Source organism: Biomphalaria glabrata, chromosome 4 (genome assembly GCF_947242115.1).
Source record: "Biomphalaria glabrata chromosome 4, xgBioGlab47.1, whole genome shotgun sequence".
Classification (NCBI taxonomy): domain Eukaryota; kingdom Metazoa; phylum Mollusca; class Gastropoda; family Planorbidae; genus Biomphalaria; species Biomphalaria glabrata.
The window spans coordinates 54,620,312-54,647,153 of record NC_074714.1 but is presented as its reverse complement, the minus strand read 5'-3'; the positions used below and the strand labels follow the sequence as shown (position 1 = coordinate 54,647,153).

The 26,842-nt window shown below is 36.2% G+C and overlaps 1 protein-coding gene across 1 annotated transcript in view; it reads left to right on the top strand.

The window, feature by feature from the left end:
* The window catches only part of LOC106062650 (uncharacterized), a 40,829-nt gene extending 15,796 nt beyond the window's left edge, over positions 1-25,033 (top strand). Inside the window, exons 6-14 of the mRNA XM_056028197.1 lie at positions 4,445-4,589; positions 6,812-6,993; positions 8,665-8,736; positions 9,808-9,910; positions 10,872-11,153; positions 12,057-12,125; positions 12,476-12,597; positions 12,762-13,157; positions 22,009-25,033. Of these exons, the coding sequence (XP_055884172.1) occupies positions 4,445-4,589; positions 6,812-6,993; positions 8,665-8,736; positions 9,808-9,910; positions 10,872-11,153; positions 12,057-12,125; positions 12,476-12,597; positions 12,762-13,157; positions 22,009-22,671 (2,034 nt within the window). The 3' untranslated portion in view covers positions 22,672-25,033. The remainder of the gene's footprint in view (positions 1-4,444; positions 4,590-6,811; positions 6,994-8,664; positions 8,737-9,807; positions 9,911-10,871; positions 11,154-12,056; positions 12,126-12,475; positions 12,598-12,761; positions 13,158-22,008) is intronic.
* Positions 25,034-26,842: the final 1,809 nt, after the last annotated feature.

Sequence of the window (26,842 nt, the reverse complement as noted above, 5' to 3'; positions counted from 1 at the left end):
CTGCGGCATTTAGGTCTTATGTTCTACGGCCTTTAGGTCTTATGTTCTACGGCCTTTTGGTCTTATGTTCTACGGCCTTTAGGTCTTATGTTCTACGGCCTTTAGGTCTTATGTTCTACGGCCCTTTGGTATATGTTCTACGGCCTTTAGGTCTTATGTTCTACGGCCTTTAGGTCTTATGTTCTACGGCCTTTAGGTCTTATGTTCTACGGCCTTTAGGTCTTATGTTCTACGGCCTTTTGGTCTTATGTTCTACGGCCTTTAGGTCTTATGTTCTACGGCCTTTTGGTTTTATGTTCTGCGGCCTTTAGGTCTTATGTTCTACGGCCTTTTGGTCTTATGTTCTACGGCCTTTTGGTCTTATGTTCTACGGCCTTTAGGTCTTATGTTCTACGGCCTTTAGGTCTTATGTTCTACGGCCCTTTGGTATATGTTCTACGGCCTTTAGGTCTTATGTTCTACGGCCTTTAGGTCTTATGTTCTACGGCCTTTAGGTCTTATATTCTACGGCCTTTAGGTCTTATGTTCTGCGGCTTTTTGGTCTTATGTTCTACGGCCTTTTGGTCTTATGTTCTACGGCCTTTTGGTCTTATGTTCTACGGCCTTTAGGTCTTATGTTCTACGGCCTTTAGGTCTTATGTTCTACGGCCCTTTGGTATATGTTCTACGGCCTTTTGATCTTATGTTCTACGGCCTTTAGGTCTTATGTTCTACGGCCTTTAGGTCTTATGTTCTACGGCCCTTTGGTATATGTTCTACGGCCTTTTGGTCTTATGTTCTACGGCCTTTAGGTCTTATGTTCTACGGCCTTTTGGTCTTATGTTCTACGGCCTTTAGGTCTTATGTTCTACGGCCTTTAGGTCTTATGTTCTACGGCCCTTTGGTATATGTTCTACGGCCTTTAGGTCTTATGTTATACGGCCTTTAGGTCTTATGTTCTACGGCCTTTTGGTCTTATGTTCTACGGCCTTTTGGTCTTATATTCTACGGCCTTTTGGGCTTATGTTCTACGGCCTTTAGGTCTTATGTTCTACGGCCTTTAGGTCTTATGTTCTACGGCCTTTAGGTCTTATGTTCTACGGCCTTTTGGTCTTATGTTCTACGGCCTTTTGGTCTTATATTCTACGGCTTTTTGGTCTTATGTTCTAAGGCCTTTAGGTCTTATGTTCTGCGGCTTTTTGGTCTTATGTTCTGCGGCCTTTTGGTCTTATGTTCTGCGGCCTTTTGGTCTTATGTTCTGCGGCCTTTTGGTCTTATGTTCTACGGCCTTTTGGTCTTATGTTCTACGGCCTTTTGGTCTTGTGTTCTGCGGCCTTTTGGTCTTATGTTCTGCGGCTTTTTGGTCTTATGTTCTACGGCCTTTTGGTCTTATGTTCTGCGGCCTTTAGGTCTTATGTTCTGCGGCCTTTTGGTCTTATGTTCTACGGCCTTTAGGTCTTATGTTCTACGACCTTTAGGTCTTATGTTCTACGGCCTTTAGGTCTTATGTTCTGCGGCCTTTAGGTCTTATGTTCTACGGCTTTTTGGGCTTATGTTCTACGGCCTTTTGGTCTTATGTTCTGCGGCCTTTAGGTCTTATGTTCTGCGGCCTTTTGGTCTTATGTTCTACGGCCTTTAGGTCTTATGTTCTGCGGCCTTTTGGTCTTATGTTCTACGGCCTTTTGGTCTTATGTTCTGCGGCGTTTTGGGCTTATGTTCTACGGCCTTTTGGTCTTATGTTCTACGGCCTTTAGGTCTTATGTTCTGCGGCTTTTTGGTCTTATGTTCTACGGCCTTTAGGTCTTATGTTCTACGGCCTTTTGGTCTTAGGTTTTACGGCCTTTTGGGCTTATGTTCTACGGCCTTTTGAGCTTATGTTCTACGGCCTTTAGGTCTTATGTTCTACGGCCTTTAGGTCTTATGTTCTACGGCCTTTAGGTCTTATGTTCTACGGCCTTTAGGTCTTATGTTCTACGGCCCTTTGGTATATGTTCTACGGCCTTTAGGTCTTATGTTCTACGGCCTTTTGGTCTTATGTTCTACGGCCTTTAGGTCTTATGTTCTACGGCCTTTTGGTCTTATGTTCTGCGGCATTTAGGTCTTATGTTCTACGGCCTTTAGGTCTTATGTTCTACGGCCTTTTGGTCTTATGTTCTACGGCCTTTAGGTCTTATGTTCTACGGCCTTTAGGTCTTATGTTCTACGGCCCTTTGGTATATGTTCTACGGCCTTTAGGTCTTATGTTCTACGGCCTTTAGGTCTTATGTTCTACGGCCTTTAGGTCTTATGTTCTACGGCCTTTAGGTCTTATGTTCTACGGCCTTTTGGTCTTATGTTCTACGGCCTTTAGGTCTTATGTTCTACGGCCTTTTGGTCTTATGTTCTGCGGCCTTTAGGTCTTATGTTCTACGGCCTTTTGGTCTTATGTTCTACGGCCTTTTGGTCTTATGTTCTACGGCCTTTAGGTCTTATGTTCTACGGCCTTTAGGTCTTATGTTCTACGGCCCTTTGGTATATGTTCTACGGCCTTTAGGTCTTATGTTCTACGGCCTTTAGGTCTTATGTTCTACGGCCTTTAGGTCTTATGTTCTACGGCCTTTAGGTCTTATGTTCTGCGGCTTTTTGGTCTTATGTTCTGCGGCCTTTTGGTCTTATGTTCTGCGGCCTTTTGGTCTTATGTTCTGCGGCCTTTTGGTCTTATGTTCTACGGCCTTTTGGTCTTATGTTCTACGGCCTTTTGGTCTTGTGTTCTGCGGCCTTTTGGTCTTATGTTGTGCGGCTTTTTGGTCTTATGTTCTACGGCCTTTTGGTCTTATGTTCTGCGGCCTTTAGGTCTTATGTTCTGCGGCCTTTTGGTCTTATGTTCTACGGCCTTTAGGTCTTATGTTCTACGACCTTTAGGTCTTATGTTCTACGGCCTTTAGGTCTTATGTTCTGCGGCCTTTAGGTCTTATGTTCTACGGCTTTTTGGGCTTATGTTCTACGGCCTTTTGGTCTTATGTTCTGCGGCCTTTAGGTCTTATGTTCTGCGGCCTTTTGGTCTTATGTTCTACGGCCTTTAGGTCTTATGTTCTGCTGCCTTTTGGTCTTATGTTCTACGGCCTTTTGGTCTTATGTTCTGCGGCGTTTTGGGCTTATGTTCTACGGCCTTTAGGTCTTATGTTCTGCGGCCTTTTGGTCTTATGTTCTACGGCCTTTTGGTCTTATGTTCTACGGCCTTTTGGTCTTATGTTCTGCGGCCTTTTGGTCTTATGTTCTGCGGCTTTTTGGTCTTATTTTCTACGGCCTTTTGGTCTTATGTTCTGCGGCCTTTAGGTCTTATGTTCTGCGGCCTTTTGGTCTTATGTTCTACGGCCTTTAGGTCTTATGTTCTACGACCTTTAGGTCTTATGTTCTACGGCCTTTAGGTCTTATGTTCTGCGGCCTTTAGGTCTTATGTTCTACGGCTTTTTGGGCTTATGTTCTACGGCCTTTTGGTCTTATGTTCTTCGGCCTTTAGGTCTTATGTTCTGCGGCCTTTTGGTCTTATGTTCTACGGCCTTTTGGTCTTATGTTCTACGGCCTTTTGGTCTTATGTTCTACGGCCTTTTGGTCTTATGTTCTACGGCCTTTAGGTCTTATGTTCTACGGCCTTTAGGTCTTATGTTCTGCGGCCTTTTGGTCTTATGTCCTACGGCCTTTTGATCTTATGTTCTGCGGCCTTTTGGTCTTATGTTCTGCGGCCTTTTGGTCTTATGTTCTACGGCCTTTAGGTCTTATGTTCTACGGCCTTTTGGTCTTATGTTCTACGGCCTTTTGGGCTTATGTTCTACGGCCTTTTGGTCTACGGCCTTTAGGTCTTATGTTCTACGGCCTTTTGGTCTTATGTTCTACGGCCTTTAGGTCTTATGTTCTACGGCCTTTAGGTCTTATGTTCTACGGCCTTTAGGTCTTATGTTCTACGGCCTTTAGGTCTTATGTTCTACGGCCTTTAGGTCTTATGTTCTACGGCCTTTGTAAGAGTTCACCAGGTGTCTCTTGTGGATGTCCTTTGCTGCCAGGTATTCTCTTCTAAAATGTTTGTAAAAAGATTTCCATGTTTCGGATGTTCCTTCAGAGCTGAAAATAATCTACTTCCTAGTCCTAACCTCCCGCAGGAAGACGGGGGATGGCAGCAGACAGGGTACATCGAAACGACTGGACGGCAGTCCAGCGCGGCTGTTGACCCCTGAGCCTGTCATTATAAGGGGGGAGCACCTCTGCTACGCCGTCCTCCTTTAAGATCAGCATAAAAAAAAATTGGCATGCGTGATAAAAACTCTGACCATAGCAGACAAACTGTAAGCCACGCCTCTACACTGTCCACTCCTCCATTCCCCCAGAATAAAGATGATAGCTATTTCAAAGAAATGTGTACGTACTACACGATAGATCTTCTGGAAAACTGTTTCGATCTTATATTCTTTTAACTTTCTGAAATGTGCAGATGACTTTCGCCTATCACATTACCGTTTTACAGTCGTCTGCTGAGATCAACTTCACTATCTACAGTATCCCGCCACCTAGAAGTGAACTGAAAAACAACCCAGAAACTTTCGTTAGGGCGACGTTAAAATCCTTTGCAAGTTTTGGTAAGCAGAACACAATTTTACATGGAAACAAAATTCTTGTATGTTTTATAATGACATTTATGTTTTTATCGTAAACCAAGCAAACTATTAGAAAAAATACTTTAAAAAAACAACAATGCTTCAGTTAGGGGAACAACGAACTGCATATTTAGCCTATAGCCATGTCTATCAACACCATAAGATTTATTTCCCTTAATCAAAGCGAACTAAATTAATTACCAATAATAAATTGACTAATTGTTTTTTAAATTAATTCATGTTTGAATATATTTTATACATGTGTAAAGTTTCAACCATAGACATAAGTAAATATACACTGGCCGAAGGAAGTAACTTCATGTAACTTGAAAACATGTATATCTATTGTATTCGGATTTCCGAATTATGAAAAGTTGCATGATCTTCATTATTAGAGATTAAACAAAACTACACTGCCTCCTTATTTACAATATATATCTAGGTGTGTATCATTGTGTATATTGAAAAAAAAGTTTTAAAAGCACTTCACTTTTATACTGCTCATAAATGCTGTATAATAAAGTACACAAAATTGCACAAGTCACACATTTTCGTTTCATAAAACTCTTTAATCGGCCAGTCTATATTTATTTATGTCTATGGTTTCAACTTGATCCTAGAAATGGGTGTGAAAGAAATAACGTGTTCAAAGTTTGGTGCAGGCAGAGTGAGTTGATAGGCAGAGTGAGTTGATAGGCAGAGTGAGTTGATAGGCAGAGTGAGTTGATAGGCAGAGTGAGTTGATAGGCAGAGTGAGTTGATAGGCAGAGTGAGTTGATAGGCAGAGTGAGTTGATAGGCAGAGTGAGTTGATAGGCAGAGTGAGTTGATAGGCAGAGTGAGTTGATAGGCAGAGTGAGTTGATAGGCAGAGTGAGTTGATAGAAGCTTTGAACAAATTAGCGAGACCAATAATAAAATTCAGTGAAATAATGAAAAATTAGAGAAAAGACAACATACGGTCTGAATTGCACCCTACTATCTTTATTATGAAATCATAAGGCTACATTTATTATTAGGACGGGTATCTGGTCAAGTAGGATGTGCTTCAGACTGTCCCGAGTTGGAACCACGACCATTTTCCCTTGCCGTCCACTTCTTTTGAAGAGTACATCCAAAATATATAAAGCAGATAATTTTTTTTTACAAGGGGAAGAACTCCGCTCTTACAACTATATCTCTTAATAATGTAGTAGTTAGTTCCTTTATTTGATATCCAATAAACAATTAACTGCCAGTAATTAATTGAGTAATTGGTTAATATTTTTTGTTATTGATTCGTGTACTGTCTACGCCAATAAATAATTATGCAAAGTTTCAGCTTGACCCGAGAATGGGTGCGGGAGAAATAACGCGTACAAGATTTGTGCTAGATAGACAGACAGAAAAACAGACAAGAGTTGATCTAAGATTTGTAAAGGAAATGTTTTTGTTTTTTTACATGTGTCGGGAGTTCCCTCAGAATTAAAGATTATTACGTCATAGTTTTAAGCTGTCTCTATGTTACGTCACAACCTAATCTAGCAGACGAGAGACCAAACCATGACCTACATTAGAGATGTTCATCTATGGCGGGAAATCGCTACAACTTTGATGCATCCGTTTGTAGCTCCATTTCGTTTATTAAGTTTATCCAAAAAGAATGTCAGAGAACAGAGGAGCAAAGATTGTCCACCTGCAAAAACCAAAAGGCAAGCGCCCCAAAGGGCAGACGACGAGTACGGTGGCTTGATGACGTAGAGGCAGATCTACAACAGTCCGGGCATGGAGACGTAAAGCCTAGGATAGATCAGAATCAGGATCAAAATGGCCAGGGTCCTCCATGCACTGTACTGCCATTGGGATGGTAGATTATCCTGAAAATCTTAACTATTTTCATTCAATATTACAAAAAAAAACAAAAATTAAACATTTATCACTGGCCAATTTTCATTCCAAATGTTATTCATTTTAACCTGCTCGTTGTTACCAAATTTGATTTCGTACCTGATGCTATAGTGCTAAAAAGTAAACACATATTATTAGATCGTTTAAAAAATGTATAGTTTATCAACACTTCCGTATTCTCTACACCAGAAACGCCAAAAAAGCTTGCTATTTAGGGATTGGCTTCCATTTTATGAAAATATGTATTCAGACATACACACATAGACTGTAGAGATACACTGCAAACAGGAAATAATTTTCTCTCAACTTGTTCTTGTAGCCTACAACAGATACCCAGGCGGATGGGAACCTAAGACTCGGGTCGAAACTTATGGAAACGGAAGCATCGAAGTGCTGTTTCAACTTTCACCTCCAGAGTTTAACTTTACAGAGTTTAAGATTGAGCTAATCAACAGTAAGAACCCTGGAGTTGTATTCCGAAATATATCATATATAGGAAATGTAAGTCTTAAGTCAACGTGACCGTTTCTAAAACAGACAGAATGACAGACACGAAAACAACGACAACAAACAACGTCATGAAAATCTGTTGTTGTTTTGTTATTGTTTTGTAACTTTTATTAAAAGTGTTTATTTCTTGTGGTCGTTCTAAAAAGGGATAGAGACTTTTTATAGAAGAGAAATAGACTAAAATAAGTTGACCACTTCGGTTGCCTTGGCTTCCGCGTGAAGGCGTATGAATACATCAACAGCTGGAAAGGAACTTGGTTAACATATAGTCCCGAAGATTTAAATCTGGTTTTCGTATTAGTTCATAAATATCTGCGTTAAAAACAAACACTTTAAGTCACATCCTCAATACATGTAACTCTATTTTTAAAAAAAAGGGGGTGGGGTGGAATGAGTCGTCATATTTCTACTTCTAAAATTTCCCGCGTTCATCTCTATTGACTGCTGTTCAAAACCAGTTTACGAAATAGGGTGTAAGTCCTCATTTTTGTTTTCATCTAACCAACTTCTCTTTTGTCTTCTTCACTTTCTCCAATACAGATTTCCTTGCTCTATTCTGCACAATCTTAAAAGCTTTATTCCATAGAATCTTACTTGCTTTATTCTGCACAATCTTGAAAGCTTTATTCCATAGAATCTTTCTTACTTTATTCTGCACAATCTTGAAAGTTTTATTCCATAGAATCTTTCTTACTCTACACAATCTTCCTTGCTTTATTCTGCACAATTTTAATTGCTTTCTTCCACACAATCTTTCTTGCTTTATTCTACACAATTTTAATTGCTTTCTTCCACACAATCTTCCTTGCTTTATTCTGCACAATTTTAATTGCTTTATTCTACACAATCTTTCTTGCTTTATTCTACACAATCTTCCTTGCTTTATTCTACACAATCTTTCTTGCTTTATTCTACACAATCTTCTTGCTTTATTCTACACAATCTTTCTTGCTTTATTCTACACAATTTTAATTGCTTTCTTCCACACAATCTTCCTTGCTTTATTCTACACAATCTTTCTTGCTTTATTCTACACAATTTTCCTTGCTTTATTCTACACAATCTTTCTTGCTTTATTCTGCACAATTTTAATTGCTTTCTTCCACACAATCTTCCTTGCTTTATTCTGCACAATTTTAATTGCTTTATTCTACACAATCTTTCTTGCTTTATTCTATACAATCTTCCTGGCTTTATTCTACACAATCTTCCTTGCTTTATTCTACACAATCTTTCTTGCTTTACTCTACACAATCTTTCTTGCTTTATTCCACATAATCTTCTTGCTTTATTCCACATAATCTTCCTTGCTTTATTCCACATAATCTTCCTTGCTTTATTCCACATAATCTTCCTTGCTTTATTCCACATAATCTTCCTTGCTTTATTCTACATAATCTTCTTGCTTTATTCCACATAATCTTCTTGCTTTATTCCACATAATCTTCCTTGCTTTATTCTACATAATCTTCTTGCTTTATTCCACATAATCTTCTTGCTTTATTCCACATAATCTTCCTTGCTTTATTCCACATAATCTTCCTTGCTTTATTCCCGTTTGCCTTGTTAGACTTTTTATTTTGTTCCTTATGTAAATCACTTCCATATTTTTAATGTCATTTCAGTTTGTTTTTTTCTTGTGATTTCTCGTTGCCTCAACAGGTTATGTCTTTCTCTGAGACACACGGTGTGGTGGTGTTTAGAGACATCCCAGCTGGCTCTTATCATATCAAAGTAAATGTTCATCTTTTTCTTTATTGTTTTATTTTTAACATTTTCATCAGTGAAATGATTTATATTGCAGATATTTCTATATAAAACTCCTTAAACTCTTATGTAATAAATGTTTGTTCTTTTTACGGTCATCTAGGTTAGAAATAGAAATGATCTGTTTCTATGGTTGACGAGGATGTCACGTGGTCAACGCATTTGGTGTTGGACTATCCTATCTTATGTAGCGTTGTACTAGATAACATACTGAAATCGAAGCTTCACTAGTTTATTGAAGTAGTGGACTTAATATGTCTTATTACAGACGTTACTTCAAAAAAAAAAGATAATTACGTCCTACGCATTTCCTGTGTCAATCTATTCATGCATGTTAATCAATGACTTAAACTCTGCAAAGTCGTTGCTTTTCCTGGCTCATTCATGCAACTCATTACATTCTCTAATGGCACTAGGGAAGAAGGAGCACTTATACGAATATGTTCTAGCGTATGGAATAAGAAATGTGCCTCTATCTTTGTGTTTTTCTGGGTATTTCATTAGGTTTTGTTTTTTATATTTGCAAATTATGAGTTAGTGTTTTATATATTAAGCGTGGTCAAGAGGCCAAGTGCGCTTGAGCTTGGCTTGGCTTGGCTACCTAGAAGGGGGCTCGAGGCTCGACACCCGACTCGGGCACCCGACTGAGCGCCTAAAGGCAGCACGGAATACCAACTCCTAGATACCCCCTCCCCCCCACCGGTCCACAAATGAGATTGGACCAAAAGCGCTCTGAGCATGCTATAAGCATGAAAGTAGCGCTATATAAAAGCTATAATTATAATATTATAGCTACTTTACTTTTTATTAATCTGTCTCTAAGTTAAGTGATTTTACTAAAGGTTTTACTCTAATCAAACTAGAATATTCGTTCGTTATAAATCTCACAGCTCTATTTTGCATTCTAGTTTCTTTAAGTTTTCCTGAGTTGAGGGGTCCCAGACTGAGGATGCATATTCTAATATTGTGATATAATGTTATAGTGTGATGTAGGCCTAATGTTATAGTAAACTATTGTGAATTTTATTATGTGTTTAGGTCTACCCCGTGGACCCATATCGGAATGATGAAGAGAAATGTGTATGTTGTCAAACAAATTGTGCATATTTCTACACTAAATTGTTTGAGAACAGTGTCGCAGGTGAGCACAGTTACAGTAAAAGTCACAGTCCGCGCTGTAGTCAAAGTGTGTCTCCTATACCAACATTTGTTGTTTTATTTTGTTGTTGTTTATCTTCCCTTACTAAATCACTACATGATAGTACGAGTCTATCCGTATCTATATATCCATCTATTATAGAAGATCTATATTATATTAAATATAACGCGATTAGATCCAGGACTGTTTTGTAGCATAATGGTAGTTTATAAAACGCATCGAGTAACGACATAAGTAATTAGATCTATACACAAATGTTTGTTAGCTACAAACAATTTTTAAATAAATTGAAAATGTCCACTGAAACGTACTTCTATTTAAATTTCGAATTTAAAGATCCATTTCTAAATATTAATAAGACACGAAGATTATCTAATTGCTAAATTATTTGAGTTGTCTCCCTTTTTAAAAAAAATTTGATGAAATTCACATTATGTGCCAAGCTATTATGGTCCACTACGCTAGTTCGGTACACTATGTTACAGAACACACAGAAGTACAGGCAGTAGTCATACAAGACAATATCTGCTTTAAAGTAGTGGGGCTTTTATAATACCATTGATTATCATTGTCATCATCAAATATTGGATGTAGTGTAAAGCTATTATTAAGCTTATGTTTAGTTGATTTGATGAGTTATACTAATGTGTTTTATTTATCCTACGTTTATACTGCTGTGTTTTAATTTATAAAGCTGTGTTTTTTTTTTTACACTAGAGTTATTTAAAGCTTCTGTTTTTCTTTACACTAGATTTATTTATAAAGCTGCTGTTTTTCTTTACACTAGATTTATTTATAAAGCTGTGTTTTATTTAAACTTAATTAATTTTATAAAGCTGTTTTATTTACACTAGATTGATTTGCAAAGCTCTATTTAATTTAAACTAGATTTATTTGCAAAGCTCTATTTAATTTACACTTGATTTTATTACGATTGATACAGACAAAGAAGCATCAACAGTGAAGACCAGGTTTACAAGAAATCTTGAGGACACTGTGTCTTCCGAGTTCCTCTCATCCATGGCACATTCCCGTGAAGATATCTTTAACGCAAGGGCCGAAACCGGAACGTCTTCCGACGACGCAAGGGCAGATAATGTGATAGGTTTTCGCGAAGAACCAATTAACATACTTCTGATTGTCTTCTCTTTCCTGCTGGTGGGAATGATTGTCCTTGTCGTCTGTCTGTTATGCAATCCGAAATCGGCTGGAATTTTAAAGAAATGTAAGATGACCTTTCTTAATAGTGACCTTATCTCAAAATGACCTTCTTTACATTTAATTAAATTAAAAAAAAAAAAACACAAGCAAGATAATGGAAATTCTTTAAAAAAAAAAAAAAAGCTTATTCAAGGGAAATAATTTTGCACTTCCAAATATTTATCTCAATAATGAAAAAGTTATTTTCCTTATTCATTATAACAAAAAAAAGTAATTAATTACCAATAATTAATTGACTAATTGGTTAATTTCTTAATTGATTCTGGTTTTGTTAAGTTACAATAAGTAATTGTTTAAAGTTTCTACTTGATCCGAGGATGGGCGTGGGATTAATAACGTGTAAAAGCTTTTTACCAGACAGACAGACAGACAGAGTGACTTAATATCATTTTTGTAAAAATGTATTTATTTGGTGAGTGGGGGTCAGGGGTTATAAGGTAGACTGAATAACTTAAATTTAACCCACGTACTTTTACTTTAACAAGGAACCACTTCCGCTTTTTACGTCAAGAATACTAAACATTAACAAATTCTGGTAAAAAAAATAGTTTCTTATAGCACTAGACTTTCAATACAGCATCAATACATGCCTAAGGGGAAATAATTTTGCACCTCCAAATATATCTCTTAATATTGAAAAAGTTATTTTCTGTATTATATAAGATAAGATAAAGATGAATGTAGATTGCTCATATAAGGACCCTGAGGTGTCCTAATATGTTGTCACATTTGTTGTAGGATGTTGAAGTTCTCAAAAAAAATCAGGGGCGTCCTAAAAATCCTAATCTTCAGTCACCATCAGGATTTAAACTCGAGATCCCACGCGCTTTTTACCACACACGTCTTAATGATTTTTTTTTAAAGTTGATTAATCTATGCATTTATATGTAAGCTTTTTTTATTTCAGTTTTCATCAGGTTATGTAGTAGAGTTAAAGTTGACTCTCCGTCCCCGGTGCCTCTGCTGCAGGTGACAGGTAAATACTAAATACCCAATGTAACCATCAATGTTTCACAACATCTAAACAAAGGGACTAACTTTAAATAGTAGATAATGTTAGTATACTCCCTTGTAAGGTATCAATAGGGACAATATACATTTAGCATGGACATTTAGCATGGACATTTAGCATGGACATTTAGCATGGACATTTAGGGTTATAGGATTTTGGGCGTTGTACTGGCCGCATGACATTCCTGTTAACTGTGGGCCATATATATATATATATATATATATATATATATATATATATATATATATATATATATATATATATATATATATATATATAATTTTTCTGTTTAATCGATGTTGTATTATTTTTAGAAGTATTAACAACTATGGGACACCAGCTGCCAACTTTGAAGCCAAAGAAACTCTACTTCCTATCAGCAGACGATCATAGTCATCACATTTACATAATCGAGAGTTTAATAAACTATCTAGAAGTAAGTCTTATGAATAATTTGTTCATGCAAATGCAAATTAGGAAAATAATTGTGAACAATTATATATTTAAATTATGGACTTAAACTATTAAAATATTTAAAAAAGTAATATGTGTAAATTATTCAAATCAAAGGTTTTTAAAGCGATTACCTCCCCTTTTCAGCTCCATTGTTACTGTAATGTGGTTTACCCAGCGAGAGCAGAAGACATCCATAATTTTGACTCGCCTTACTCTTGGTTCATTAAACACATCTCCAGCTCTGATCATATCATCTTTGTCAACTCAGTGGGAGCCCAGAAACTGATCGAGGCCAATCTGAACAAGACAGTGTACAGAAATAGAGTCTTAGGTCCAGAGGGGGATCTCTTCACAGAATGCGTGAAACATTTTTTCAAGGACAACAAGGCTAGAGACAAGGTCATCAACATCTTTTTTGAAGGAAATCAGAACGAGTCTAGATACATCGCATCGTCCTTCACCTTTCAAATTCCAAGAAACCTGCCCGAGTTTGTTCTAAAGCTTCATTCCCTAAATCTCAAAGACAAAGAGAAATATAACGTAAGTAGGTCACCAAAATTAAAACAAACAAAAATACGATTTATTCAAAATTGCGAAACATTTTGAATAATATAGTGTCGCTGTTACAAAGCATAAAAGTATGAGCTGGGTCTTGAGAGCGTACACATCGTGAATATATCAAGTAACTAGACTGTCTGATAGTGTAGAAGCAATCTCTAGATAGATATATGAATGTCTGATAGTGTAGAAGCAATCTCTAGATAGATATATGAATGTCTGATAGTGTAGAAGCAATCTCTAGATAGATATATGAATGTCTGATAGTGTAGAAGCAATCTCTAGATAGATATATGAATGTCTGATAGTGTAGAAGCAATCTCTAGATAGATATATGAATGTCTGATAGTGTAGAAGCAATCTCTAGATAGATATATGAATGTCTGATAGTGTAGAAGCAATCTCTAGATAGATATATGAATGTCTGATAGTGTAGAAGCAATCTCTAGATAGATATATGAATGTCTGATAGTGTAGAAGCAATCTCTAGATAGATATATGAATGTCTGATAGTGTAGAAGCAATCTCTAGATAGATATATGAATGTCTGATAGTGTAGAAGCAATCTCTAGATAGATATATGAATGTCTGATAGTGTAGAAGCAATCTCTAGATAGATATATGAATGTCTGATAGTGTAGAAGCAATCTCTAGATAGATATATGAATGTCTGATAGTGTAGAAGCAATCTCTAGATAGATATATGAATGTCTGATAGTGTAGAAGCAATCTCTAGATAGATATATGAATGTCTGATAGTGTAGAAGCAATCTCTAGATAGATATATGAATGTCTGATAGTGTAGAAGCAATCTCTAGATAGATATATGAATGTCTGATAGTGTAGAAGCAATCTCTAGATAGATATATGAATGTCTGATAGTGTAGAAGCAATCTCTAGATAGATATATGAATGTCTGATAGTGTAGAAGCAATCTCTAGATAGATATATGAATGTCTGATAGTGTAGAAGCAATCTCTAGATAGATATATGAATGTCTGATAGTGTAGAAGCAATCTCTAGATAGATATATGAATGTCTGATAGTGTAGAAGCAATCTCTAGATAGATATATGAATGTCTGATAGTGTAGAAGCAATCTCTAGATAGATATATGAATGTCTGATAGTGTAGAAGCAATCTCTAGATAGATATATGAATGTGATGTCTGATAGTGTAGAAGCAATCTCTAGATAGATATATGAATGTCTGATAGTGTAGAAGCAATCTCTAGATAGATATATGAATGTCTGATAGTGTAGAAGCAATCTCTAGATAGATATATGAATGTCTGATAGTGTAGAAGCAATCTCTAGATAGATATATGAATGTGATGTCTGATAGTGTAGAAGCAATCTCTAGATAGATATATGAATGTCTGATAGTGTAGAAGCAATCTCTAGATAGATATATGAATGTGATGTCTGATAGTGTAGAAGCAATCTCTAGATAGATATATGAATGTGATGTCTGATAGTGTAGAAGCAATCTCTAGATAGATATATGAATGTGATGTCTGATAGTGTAGAAGCAATCTCTAGATAGATATATGAATGTGATGTCTGATAGTGTAGAAGCAATCTCTAGATAGATATATGAATGTGATGTCTGATAGTGTAGAAGCAATCTCTAGATAGATATATGAATGTGATGTCTGATAGTGTAGAAGCAATCTCTAGATAGATATATGAATATCTGATAGTGTAGAAGCAATCTCTAGATAGATATATAAATGTGATGTCCGATAGTGTAGAAGCAATCTCTAGATAGATATATGAATGTGATGTCTGATAGTGTAGAAGCAATCTCTAGATAGATATATGAATGTGATGTCTGATAGTGTAGAAGCAATCTCTAGATAGATATATGAATGTGATGTCCGATAGTCTAGAAGCAATCTCTAGATAGATATATGAATGTGATGTCTGATAGTGTAGAAGCAATCTCTAGATAGATATATGAATGTCTGATAGTGTAGAAGCAATCTCTAGATAGATATATGAATGTGATGTCCGATAGTGTAGAAGCAATCTCTAGATAGATATATGAATGTGATGTCTGATAGTGTAGAAGCAATCTCTAGATAGATATATGAATGTGATGTCTGATAGTGTAGAAGCAATCTCTAGATAGATATATGAATGTGATGTCCGATAGTCTAGAAGCAATCTCTAGATAGATATATGAATGTGATGTCTGATAGTGTAGAAGCAATCTCAAGATAGATATATGAATGTGATGTCTGATAGTGTAGAAGCAATCTCTAGATAGATATATGAATGTCTGATAGTGTAGAAGCAATCTCTAGATAGATATATGAATGTGATGTCCGATAGTGTAGAAGCAATCTCTAGATAGATATATGAATGTGATGTCTGATAGTCTAGAAGCAATCTCTAGATAGATATATGAATGTGATGTCCGATAGTCTAGAAGCAATCTCTAGATAGATATATGAATGTGATGTCTGATAGTGTAGAAGCAATCTCTAGATAGATATATGAATGTGATGTCTGATAGTGTAGAAGCAATCTCTAGATAGATATATGAATGTCTGATAGTGTAGAAGCAATCTCTAGATAGATATATGAATGTGATGTCCGATAGTGTAGAAGCAATCTCTAGATAGATATATGAATGTGATGTCTGATAGTGTAGAAGCAATCTCTAGATAGATATATGAATGTGATGTCTGATAGTCTAGAAGCAATCTCTAGATAGATATATGAATGTGATGTCCGATAGTGTAGAAGCAATCTCTAGATAGATATATGAATGTCTGATAGTGTAGAAGCAATCTCTAGATAGATATATGAATGTGATGTCTGATAGTGTAGAAGCAATCTCTAGATAGATATATGAATGTGATGTCCGATAGTGTAGAAGCAATCTCTAGATAGATATATGAATGTGATGTCTGATAGTGTAGAAGCAATCTCTAGATAGATATATGAATGTGATGTCTGATAGTGTAGAAGCAATCTCTAGATAGATATATGAATGTGATGTCCGATAGTCTAGAAGCAATCTCTAGATAGATATATGAATGTGATGTCTGATAGTGTAGAAGCAATCTCTAGATAGATATATGAATGTGATGTCTGATAGTGTAGAAGCAATCTCTAGATAGATATATGAATGTCTGATAGTGTAGAAGCAATCTCTAGATAGATATATGAATGTGATGTCCGATAGTGTAGAAGCAATCTCTAGATAGATATATGAATGTGATGTCTGATAGTCTAGAAGCAATCTCTAGATAGATATATGAATGTGATGTCTGATAGTCTAGAAGCAATCTCTAGATAGATATATGAATGTGATGTCCGATAGTGTAGAAGCAATCTCTAGATAGATATATGAATGTCTGATAGTGTAGAAGCAATCTCTAGATAGATATATGAATGTGATGTCTGATAGTGTAGAAGCAATCTCTAGATAGATATATGAATGTGATGTCCGATAGTGTAGAAGCAATCTCTAGATAGATATATGAATGTGATGTCTGATAGTGTAGAAGCAATCTCTAGATAGATATATGAATGTCTGATAGTGTAGAAGCAATCTCTAGATAGATATATGAATGTGATGTCCGATAGTGTAGAAGCAATCTCTAGATAGATATATGAATGTGATGTCTGATAGTGTAGAAGCAATCTCTAGATAGATATATGAATGTGATGTCCGATAGTGTAGAAGCAATCTCTAGATAGATATATGAATGTGATGTCCGATAGTGTAGAAGCAATCTCTAGATAGATATATGAATGTCTGATAGTGTAGAAGCAATCTCTAGATAGATATATGAATGTGATGTCTGATAGTGTAGAAGCAATCTCTAGATAGATATACGAATGTGATGTCTGATAGTGTAGAAGCAATCTCTAGATAGATATATGAATGTGATGTATGATAGTGTAGAAGCAATCTCTAGATAGATATATGAATGTGATGTCCGATAGTGTAGAAGCAATCTTTAGATAGATATATGAATGTCCTGGTTGCAAGGATCATTGCAGTACAGCATTGGTACAAGAACATAGGTCATTTGTAAGGTAGGGTGCAGTGGCATAACAAGGAATTCGACATCATTTGGGGGCCCGGGGGGGGGACTTGATCTCTTAGTTGGTTCTGTATGTTGCGTAATATTTATATTTAATGTAAAAAAAAACAATAACCTATATAACTAATAGAACCCTTTCAGTATTATTATATCTCTAATCGTGCCTACTAAATCTATGACACGCGGGCATAATGATCATCTTTTGTTATAAAATGCTTTCATTTTAGCTTTTTTTGGGCATTCTGCGGGAAAAAAATCCCTTAATAGATGTATTCAGTTTTAATTTTTTTAAATGCAAAATCAGGCTAGTAGGCTAGTAAATAACATTATAATAACAAAATTACTAGCACACAATTATTGGATGACTGGTTCTTAGAGACTAACATAAGAAGTGTCATAAATGAAAAACTGCGTCAAAGCAATGATAAACAAAGCAAGAGTCTATTCTTTATATTTCAAGAGATTTCTTTGTCAGCAAAAAAAAAAAATGTTTTTTTTCTACTCAAAATTTTCTATATGATAATATGGAATTGAGATCTACCTGAGACATGGGCGTAGCCAGGGGGGGGGGTATTGACAAATTTTTTGCTTTGATTTTGTTTATTTTAGGTGAGATTTTAATATTAAACCATCACTTGTCCCAGCGCAGCCAAAGGGATTTTGAGTTTGAAACCCCTACCAGAGGGTTTGCAGTTAAATCTCCCTCATCTATAAAACAAAAAATGCAAACGACAATCCCCAAATTCCAAGAGCATAGCTAAGGAAGATTTTGGTTTTAAAACCTCCTCCGAAATTTACGATAAAACCCCCTCTTCAATACAAAAAAAAAGCAAATGACACACTCAAAAATCTTTGAGCGTAACCAAATGAGTTTTAAGTTTAAACCTCCCTTCAGCGGAGTTTGATGCTAAAAAATACCTCTTCAATATAAAAAAAAATAAATTACACACTAAAACCCTTTGAACGTAGCTAAGGGAGGTTTTGAGTTTAAACTCCCCTACTCCAGATGGCTTTTTTTTTTAAAGTTTAAAAACCCCTCCAGATGGTTTTGAGATAAAAATCCCAGACCCCTTACTGGCGTCGGCGTGGAGTCTACAATTTTCCACTAACTCCAGTAAGAACATATTCTAGGACACTATAAACATCTTCCGAAAGAATGAAGGAACAGAATGTAATGATTATTAATTATATATAATCACACACACACACACAAATATATACATATATATATATTTGGCGGAGTGGGGGAGAAAAAAAAAAATCCCCCCCCCCGAAAAAAATCCTGGCTACGCCAATGGCCTGAGAACAACTTATACTGTTTTCGCTCAGAACGGGACACAACAGAATGAGACATATGTTCTGGTAGCTTAAAGTCGGGACGAGCGAAACCTGCCCTCGTGGAGCATCACCAGAGAATGCTGATTATGTCCTTCAAAGCTGCACACTATATCAAGAGGCCCGAACAAGACTCTGGCCCTGTTACGAGCTGATAAGACTCTTAATTATGTAAAAACAGACTCATATATATATATATGATGAACACTTTAATGTTGACAAACCATTAATAATATATCAATAATAGTTTAGTTTACATTATTCCATCTTGGATTCTTCTCTCTCTCTCTCTAACCCTTTCAACACGCATTCGCACCATTCCACATTCACGCTATGCTCTGCAGGTAACAAGCCCCAAACCCTCCAATAGAACAAAAACTATATGGAGAACTGCTGATCTGGAAACCACTGCACGGTTCATATCAGATATAGGATTACTGATCTTAACCCTCCAACATGTAAAATGAGAGCGAAGAAGAAAAACGTATATTGTCATAAAAAAAAACTATTTTTTTTTTAATTTTTAAAATCCTTCACATCTGCTGACCAGACACTATTAGCAGCAGACATCCTGCAGTGCACCAGTCCTATTCAAGTATATGAGCCTACATTACAATCTCTTTAATGGAATCGTGTAATAGTTTACGCTTAGTGACTTACAGAATCTCAAGTTTTATCTTTAAATTATTTTGTACAAAAGATCTTGTCAAATATTTTTATAGCTATAAGCAAGTGTAATACATTTTTTTTAGAATATAATGTTAAGAGCTCTTTTTTCATGCTACTGAAAATATATACTTTTCTCACATAGTAAATGCTTTTCCTCCTAGATAATAAAGATTATTATTATTATTATGAAATAACAAGTACAGAAGTATTGATATGAAAGCTCTTTAATATCATTCAATAAATTACATAATCTACTGCTAGGAATGAAATAACAGTACAATATATTTGCTACACAGTAAGAACAAAAATTACGTCTTATCTTATCTTATATAATACAGACGTTACTTCAAAAAAGAAGATGATTACGTCCTACGCGTCATGCATTCAGTCATGCATGTTAACCAGTGACTAAAATTCTGCCAAGTCACCGGTTTTCCTGGCTAGCTCAGGCAACCCATTCCATGCTCTAATAGCACTAGGGAAGAAGGAGTATTTGTACAAATTTGTCCTAGCATATGGGATGAGGAATGTGCCTTTATCTTTGTGTCTTTCTGAGTATTTTATTAAATTTTGTTTTTGTATTTGAAGATTATGGTTCAGTGTTTTATGTATGATTGCTACTTTACTTTTGAGTCTTCTGTCCTGAAGGTTTTCTAAATTTTGTGATTTTACTAAAAGTGTTACTCTAGTCAAATGTGAATATTCGTTTGTTATGAATCTCACTGCTCTATTTTGTGTCTGTTCCAGTTTCTTAATGTTTTCTTGAGTTGAGGGGGCCCAGATAGAGGATGCATATTCTATTATTATAGAGTAACTTAATTCTTTACAAATAAATATAAATACAAATATATAACACAATGATTTATAATTAGTACAAACTACATTCTAACTAGCAGTACCTTAAAGGTTTTAAACGAATATTTATTACAAAACAATACACCTGAGCACCATTTTTATTAGCTCACACTCTCTCTCTCTCTCTCTCTCTCTCTCTCTCTCTCTCTGTCATTCCCATTCCTTTGATTAGCATAATTAAAAACTATCAGCTACTCATAATGTTTGAGTCCCTATATTGAAGTATTCTCCCATTCTAAAGAATAAGCGATTACAAAAAAATATTTTCTAAGTCTAACTTAAGCTTGTCAATAAAATGAATAGTTTTTATCTAATTTGCTTTCTTGACATTAATAACATTCAAGCCCCGTAAGAATACATCTATGCTTTTACCATGCTTTCATCATGTCTTTGTGGATTTCCGAAGAGGCATCAATCTGGGCTAGTCAGAATAATAAGTGCACATCTTAGATCAATATTTTTTGCTAAAATAATATGTTAAGGATTTACATATCTAAGCATGCTGAAGACATATACCTTTTTAATGTTTTGTAGAACAGTCAAAAAATATTACACATTTTATTTAAATAGATAAATGAAAGACAAGTCATATTTACTATTACACAACTTTTGTGCATAAGATAAATGGGGTCAAATCATTTGTTTCTATACCCAAACTTTGAAAGTTCATGTGAAGAAAACAAAAAAATATTAGTTTGTTTTTTTTCTCTCACAATCAAGAAATCTTAATTCCGTAGTTACATTGGACCAGTAGGGCCAATTTATTTTTTTTATAGCAAGGTATGGTAGTGAGCTTCATTGAATGCTTTATAGAGAAATATAAAAAAAAACACATCTTTTTGCTCATTACAGTCATCTAATTACAAGAGCGTAGTCAAGAGAGATTACACATTTCTACCAGTGGCTGGGCTCCATTAATAAAGTGCAGTGAATAGTCATCTGCCGTAATTGAAAAACACTAAATGTAGCTTAACAAATATGGCTAAGACAGATTTTAGGAGTCAGTTATAGAGATTGGGTCTAAATTAAGGAAATCCTATGCCGAACTGGGAGTCAACCCCTTAGTAAGGTTGTGAAAGTGCGTCGCATGAGGTTTACGGGACATGTTCTCCAACAAAATGAATTACGCATAATAAAAAAGTTGCTGACATCCTAGTACAACTTGACGCCACACTTTAATGGAGGTCCTTAGAGCAGCCGGGAAGAGGCTTCCGACATAGCCAGTGACAGATTTTTGTGAAAACAGCTTGCCGCCAAATACGCCGAACGGCGCGGGAGGGCCTAAGTCAGTAAGAATAGTACATTAGGTTTTTGAAATAAAACTTTTTAATAGCAAGATAGTGCGCTGTAGACACCACAGAATATGCATTTTGTTCGCTTTCAATACCGGAAATAGTGCTTGGCGGCGGGGCTACGCCCCGAGCTGAGGGAGCTCCCAATACAATAAACATCTTCCAAAAGAATGAAGGGTCAGAATGTAATAAACACACATACATACACACACACAAATATATTTTTTCTCCGCTCGGGGGGGGGGGGGCTGAGGGGGGGGGAGAGAAAAATCCCCCCCCCCCCAAAACCCCCTCCCGAAAAAATCCTGGCTACGCCCATGCAGAAACCTATATATATATTTTCCTATGTCTATAATTATGAAACATAGGCAAGATATTGGGAGTATGGCAATTTTGTACTTTTCAAAACTAAAGATTATAGTAATATATAGGGTGAAATGTACGTCCTAGAATTTATAGCTCAATTGTTTTAGATTTATTATACAAAAGATAGAGTAGGCCTACATAAAAAATATTTGTCTCTCCCAATATAAATATAACTTCCTACTTCCAGTCTATATTAATATGTGTCAATGGTACGTGACTATCTATAAATTTGAATGCTTTTTCTCTTTTATCAGAGTAGGCTCCCCTTAGATAGAGACAACATCTCTAGTCTGCCCGGAGGAGCCGAACTTCTGACAGCTCTAGAAGCTTCCAAACATTTCGAGCTGGACAATCCCAATTGGCTACAGCAGAATTTTGGCGAGCCTACATCTTTAGTGGCTACCTACAAAAGTCCTCAACTAGAGCCAGCGTCGGGGGATTCCGGCATTAATGAGTTCAGCCCTCTTTCTGTTTCGACAAATAATATACACGAATTGCATACGTACAACGGTGAGGGTGATTACTTAATTACCCGCGAATCTCAGAATTTCGATACTTTTTTGGCTGAGTACTTGAATACTCATTCCAATCAGGACAAACATGTGTTCAACAAGAACCAAGAATTGCCGTTCAGTGTTGTTAGCGTCCCCATTTCCAGCTTCTCCCATGAGGTAAATAATAATCACAAAGAGGCTGCGCCTGCCACTGATCTAGATCTTGGAACAAATGTTGGTTATGAAAAAAATCAAATTTATGTGAACAAGAACGAAGGGGGAGACCAGGAAGATGTTGGCGTGGGCGGTGCTTACAGTAAACCCGGAAATGTCCACTCGTTCGCGATCAAGCCTCCGGAATCTATGTCGGCTATTACCAACATGAGTGCAGAGATGGCCAACATTAACAGACTGCACGAATAGTATCATCGGTGACCAAAAATATCCTTTTGTTGCACAACAAGATGGCGGCAGTCACTTCCGGCGATTATTAATGAGTAAAATTAATAATTTTTGGCGGCCTGAAAGAATGCTGGTCGAAAATCTCGCAAAGGTGGCGAGAAATACAGAGAATTAACGAGATCTACATGCCAACGGAATGTATTTAAGGGTACAGCAGAATGCAAAAGTTTATACCCAAGACAGTTTACAGAAGTCGATATTATTTTTTCCTACAAAGCTTATATCAAATCTGTCTGTCTGTCAGTCTGTCTGTCCGTCTGATACAATTTTTGTAGACGTTATTTCTCCCACTTCTCATTCTCGGATCAAGTTAAAACTTGGCACATTGTCCCAAACAAACACGAATCAACAAAAAGATTACCAATTGATGAATTATTTATTGGTAATTTATTAATTTACTTGATACTGTAGATATTGATTAAGGGAGATAAGTCTTACAACTATGATAGATAAGACTATAAATGCACAGTGTTTATGTAAGTTTTTTTTTCAGGTATATAATTTGTTATATTTTGCTTGTTACATGTGTTATTTTGACTGTCTCAAAACTCAAAACTAAACTTTTTGTTGCCTCAGTTGTCTGCCGTTGCGTTCACGTGACTTAGTCACTTGACTAAGAAGTCTTCTGATCTAGGATCCCACCCATTGGAGCCCCTAGACGGCTGCCTAGTTTATCTATGCCTTAGGGCGGCCCTACATTAATTCATGTCTCCATTAATTCATGCATCCAGAACAAAAAAAAATCTGGATCAGTTAGCTATATAAACTCTTTATTCTGTTTAGCGCTGGCGCAACAACTTTTTTTCTTATTTATCTACAACGCCATTTGTGGCACTAATTCGCCTCATTTTAAAAACTTGTATTTGCTTACAACCTATTACCACACATGAAATAGTATTTTACATAGATTTAAAATATATATTATGATTATACTGTTACTACGATAATATGCGCCATATCAGTAATGATCCTTTTTTCTGCATTTTTTAAAATAAGTTTATTTATTTATGGCATATTTGTTGAAGAACATAGATCTACTAGTAATTCTTGTACACAATTTGTTAGTGTACATGTATTTTGTAAGTTTTAGTTAAGGTCTATTTTTAATTAAGTCTATTGTTTTAAAAACTTTACACATTTATGGCTTACATAGATCTATTACAATTGGGTCTATTACATAAAATGTCATAGTGCCTGTTTGTCCTATTGCTTTTTTTGCACCAATCGTCGGTGCTTGTTAGTATTTTGATTTTGACAATGTTTATATACCTCATTAACGTAATGGATATTAATTTCAATGACGGATAACTACCATACTATGATCTTCTCTATTTTCGGAATATACGAGGTACTGAATATATTGGAAGTAATCTATGCATTAAAACAGGTTTGCGCTTATTTGTATGAATCTTTTAGCCCTGCAAAATAAAATGAGACAAGAGAATGTGACAGAAAGGTGCCCTATCAGACAGCCCTGAAACAGTTGCATTCACATGCTCGAACTGTGGCAAACGTTGACGCCACAGAATCGGCTTCTTTAGTTACATCAGATCCTGCCAGGACTCGAAAAGAAACCGAAACCAATGAATTATCTGGGCCAGCGGTTCTCAACCTTTTATGCTCGGCGACCCCTTTTTACAATCCCCCACTCTGTTGAGACCCCTTTCCACACACACACACATGCAGCAATAGAAGAATAGACAATAACAATCCATTTTTTCGATGGTCTTAGGCGACCCCTGACAAATCGTCCATCGACCCACAGGTTGAGAACCCCTGATCTGGGAGCATCCATTGTCTTTCGAGACCGGAGATGTTATATTAGGCATATACAAGACAAAAATTACGCGCACACTAAAATGAGTACAATTTTTCCTGGAGTCCTTGACCTTGTAGAGTTTATCTATTTACTTTTGCTTCTTCACTTCATTACCTTACGTTTTTTTTTCACATTTACGTTTCCCAATATGTCACCTTGCTATTTCTCCATATTGCTTTCCTTTCTTTGTTTCTGTGTAACTGTATTTTATAACGTAAAGTAAGTAAATCGGATTTTTTAAAATCGGTAGCTAAACAAAGAGATTACTGTGTTTAGAAATGTACCTTGGTAATTCTCATGACATCAAAAGATTGCCTGTTTGGCTTATTGGAATATGATAATTCAGTACTTTTAGCAGATCAAATGTGAGTACAATATGCACTATGTCTGAATTTAAAAAAGCCTGATTGATAGGCTGGATATTAAAAATAAAATTGGTTTTAAGATATTTGAATATTATTAAACTTATACAATTTATTTTGTAAGCTCAACTATTCTATTTTACCCTACAACATAAAAAAGCAACTAATACCATGTTGAAATCATGCAAATAAAGTTGTTTTTTTTAAATATAGAGTTTCTTTGTTGTTGTTTTGTATGTTTACAAAGCTTATAGGCCTATCAACTCAGTCAACCTGTCTGTCTGTCTGTCTGTCTGTCTGGTAAAAAGTTTGTACACTTTATTTCTCCGACACCCATTCTGGGTCAAGCTGAAATTTAACACAATTTTGTGTTTTTCCCTGACAAAGCAAGAATCAACCAAATTAAAGTTAATCAATTAGTAAACCATTTCCCAACTGGCCCAGACAAGTGATAGGATAATAGCGTATTGAGAAATCTCAAAGCACGAAATAGCGCTAAACATAAACAATTGGTACAAACATTTCTAATCACACAGATTTATTGTTGTTGTTTTAGATCTATTACAAATTTACTTACGTGGTCCTAAAGGGGACCTTAAACTTTAATCTTGACCAGTGAATCATATATGGGGTCGTGGTGTCTGAGTGGTAAGGCGCTTGGCTACCGAACCGAGGAGTCCCAGGTTCGAATCTTGGTGAAGACTGAGATTTTGAGCGGCGGGGTTTTAAGGACGCCTTTGAGTCCAGCCAACTCTAATGGGTACCTGACATGAGTTGGGAAAGTAAAGGTGGTTGGTCGTTGTGCTGGTCACATGACACCCTCATTAATCATCTGTAATAAAAACAGATGACCTATAGATTGCAAAACTGAAAGGGGTAAAAATGTTTGTTTGTAAAATGTTTGTAAAATGTTTGTTTGTAAAATGTTTGTTTGTAAAATGTTTGTTTGTAAAATGTTTGTTTGTAAAATGTTTGACATGTTTCGGATGTTCATTCAGAGTTGAAGATAGTTTACTTCCTAGTCCAAACCTCCCGCAGGACGACGGGGGGTGGGAGCGGGCAGGATTTGAACCCTCGACCATCGATAAATCCGAACGACAGTCCAGCGCGCAAACCGCACGACCAGGCAGCCAAGTAGTCTACTACTACTTTACCAATGAATCATATCTTGTACTTAGGGCGTATCAACTAGGGTTTAGCATTCACCACTTGGTCATATCGTAAGACTTAAAGCTATGTCCAAACGAACCCCGCTAGCAATGCTTACAATAAGAATCCCACAGCGTACATTGTAGACATGTGATCTTTGAAGAAATGTAGACTTTACCGCCAATCGTTTCAACACAGACCTACTTCCTACTTGATAAATATAAAGAACCATCAACTGAATATAATGAGCGTCTTACATAGCAGTAAAACGTGGGATACATATTTGATAAGTTTTACTGAATTTATCTTTTTTTTTTTTTAAGTGTGGCCTAAATTCTTTGCAAAGAGGAACAACTGTGTATTATTTATATTTCAACTGAGAAACTTGATTTTCTCCCTTGCATTGAGATATTTTTTTTTTTAAAGACGTTAGCAATATAACCAAGTATTTGATGAGTTTTGAGAAGTCGTACTCTTGTTTCACTTTTATAAACCAGATATAACAAGCTGAAAACTTTGACAAAGAACTTCCTTATGCAGTACTAAATACTTGATAAGCATACAAGACCCCGGGTACGCTGTTCTGCCTCATCGTGGCACCTGGGTGGAAACGGCTACTTGAGGGGGTAGCTAGGCTAAATGAATGGCGAAACATAACTCCCGTGGGGATGCCCATGGGTAGACGAGAGTCAACCTCTTGCACGGGCGGGGTTGTAAAAAAGTCCCCACGAACACGTCCCACATCCATGCGCTGTTCCTCAAAGGGACCGTTACATAAATGGCGGGTCCCGCACAGTTAGCT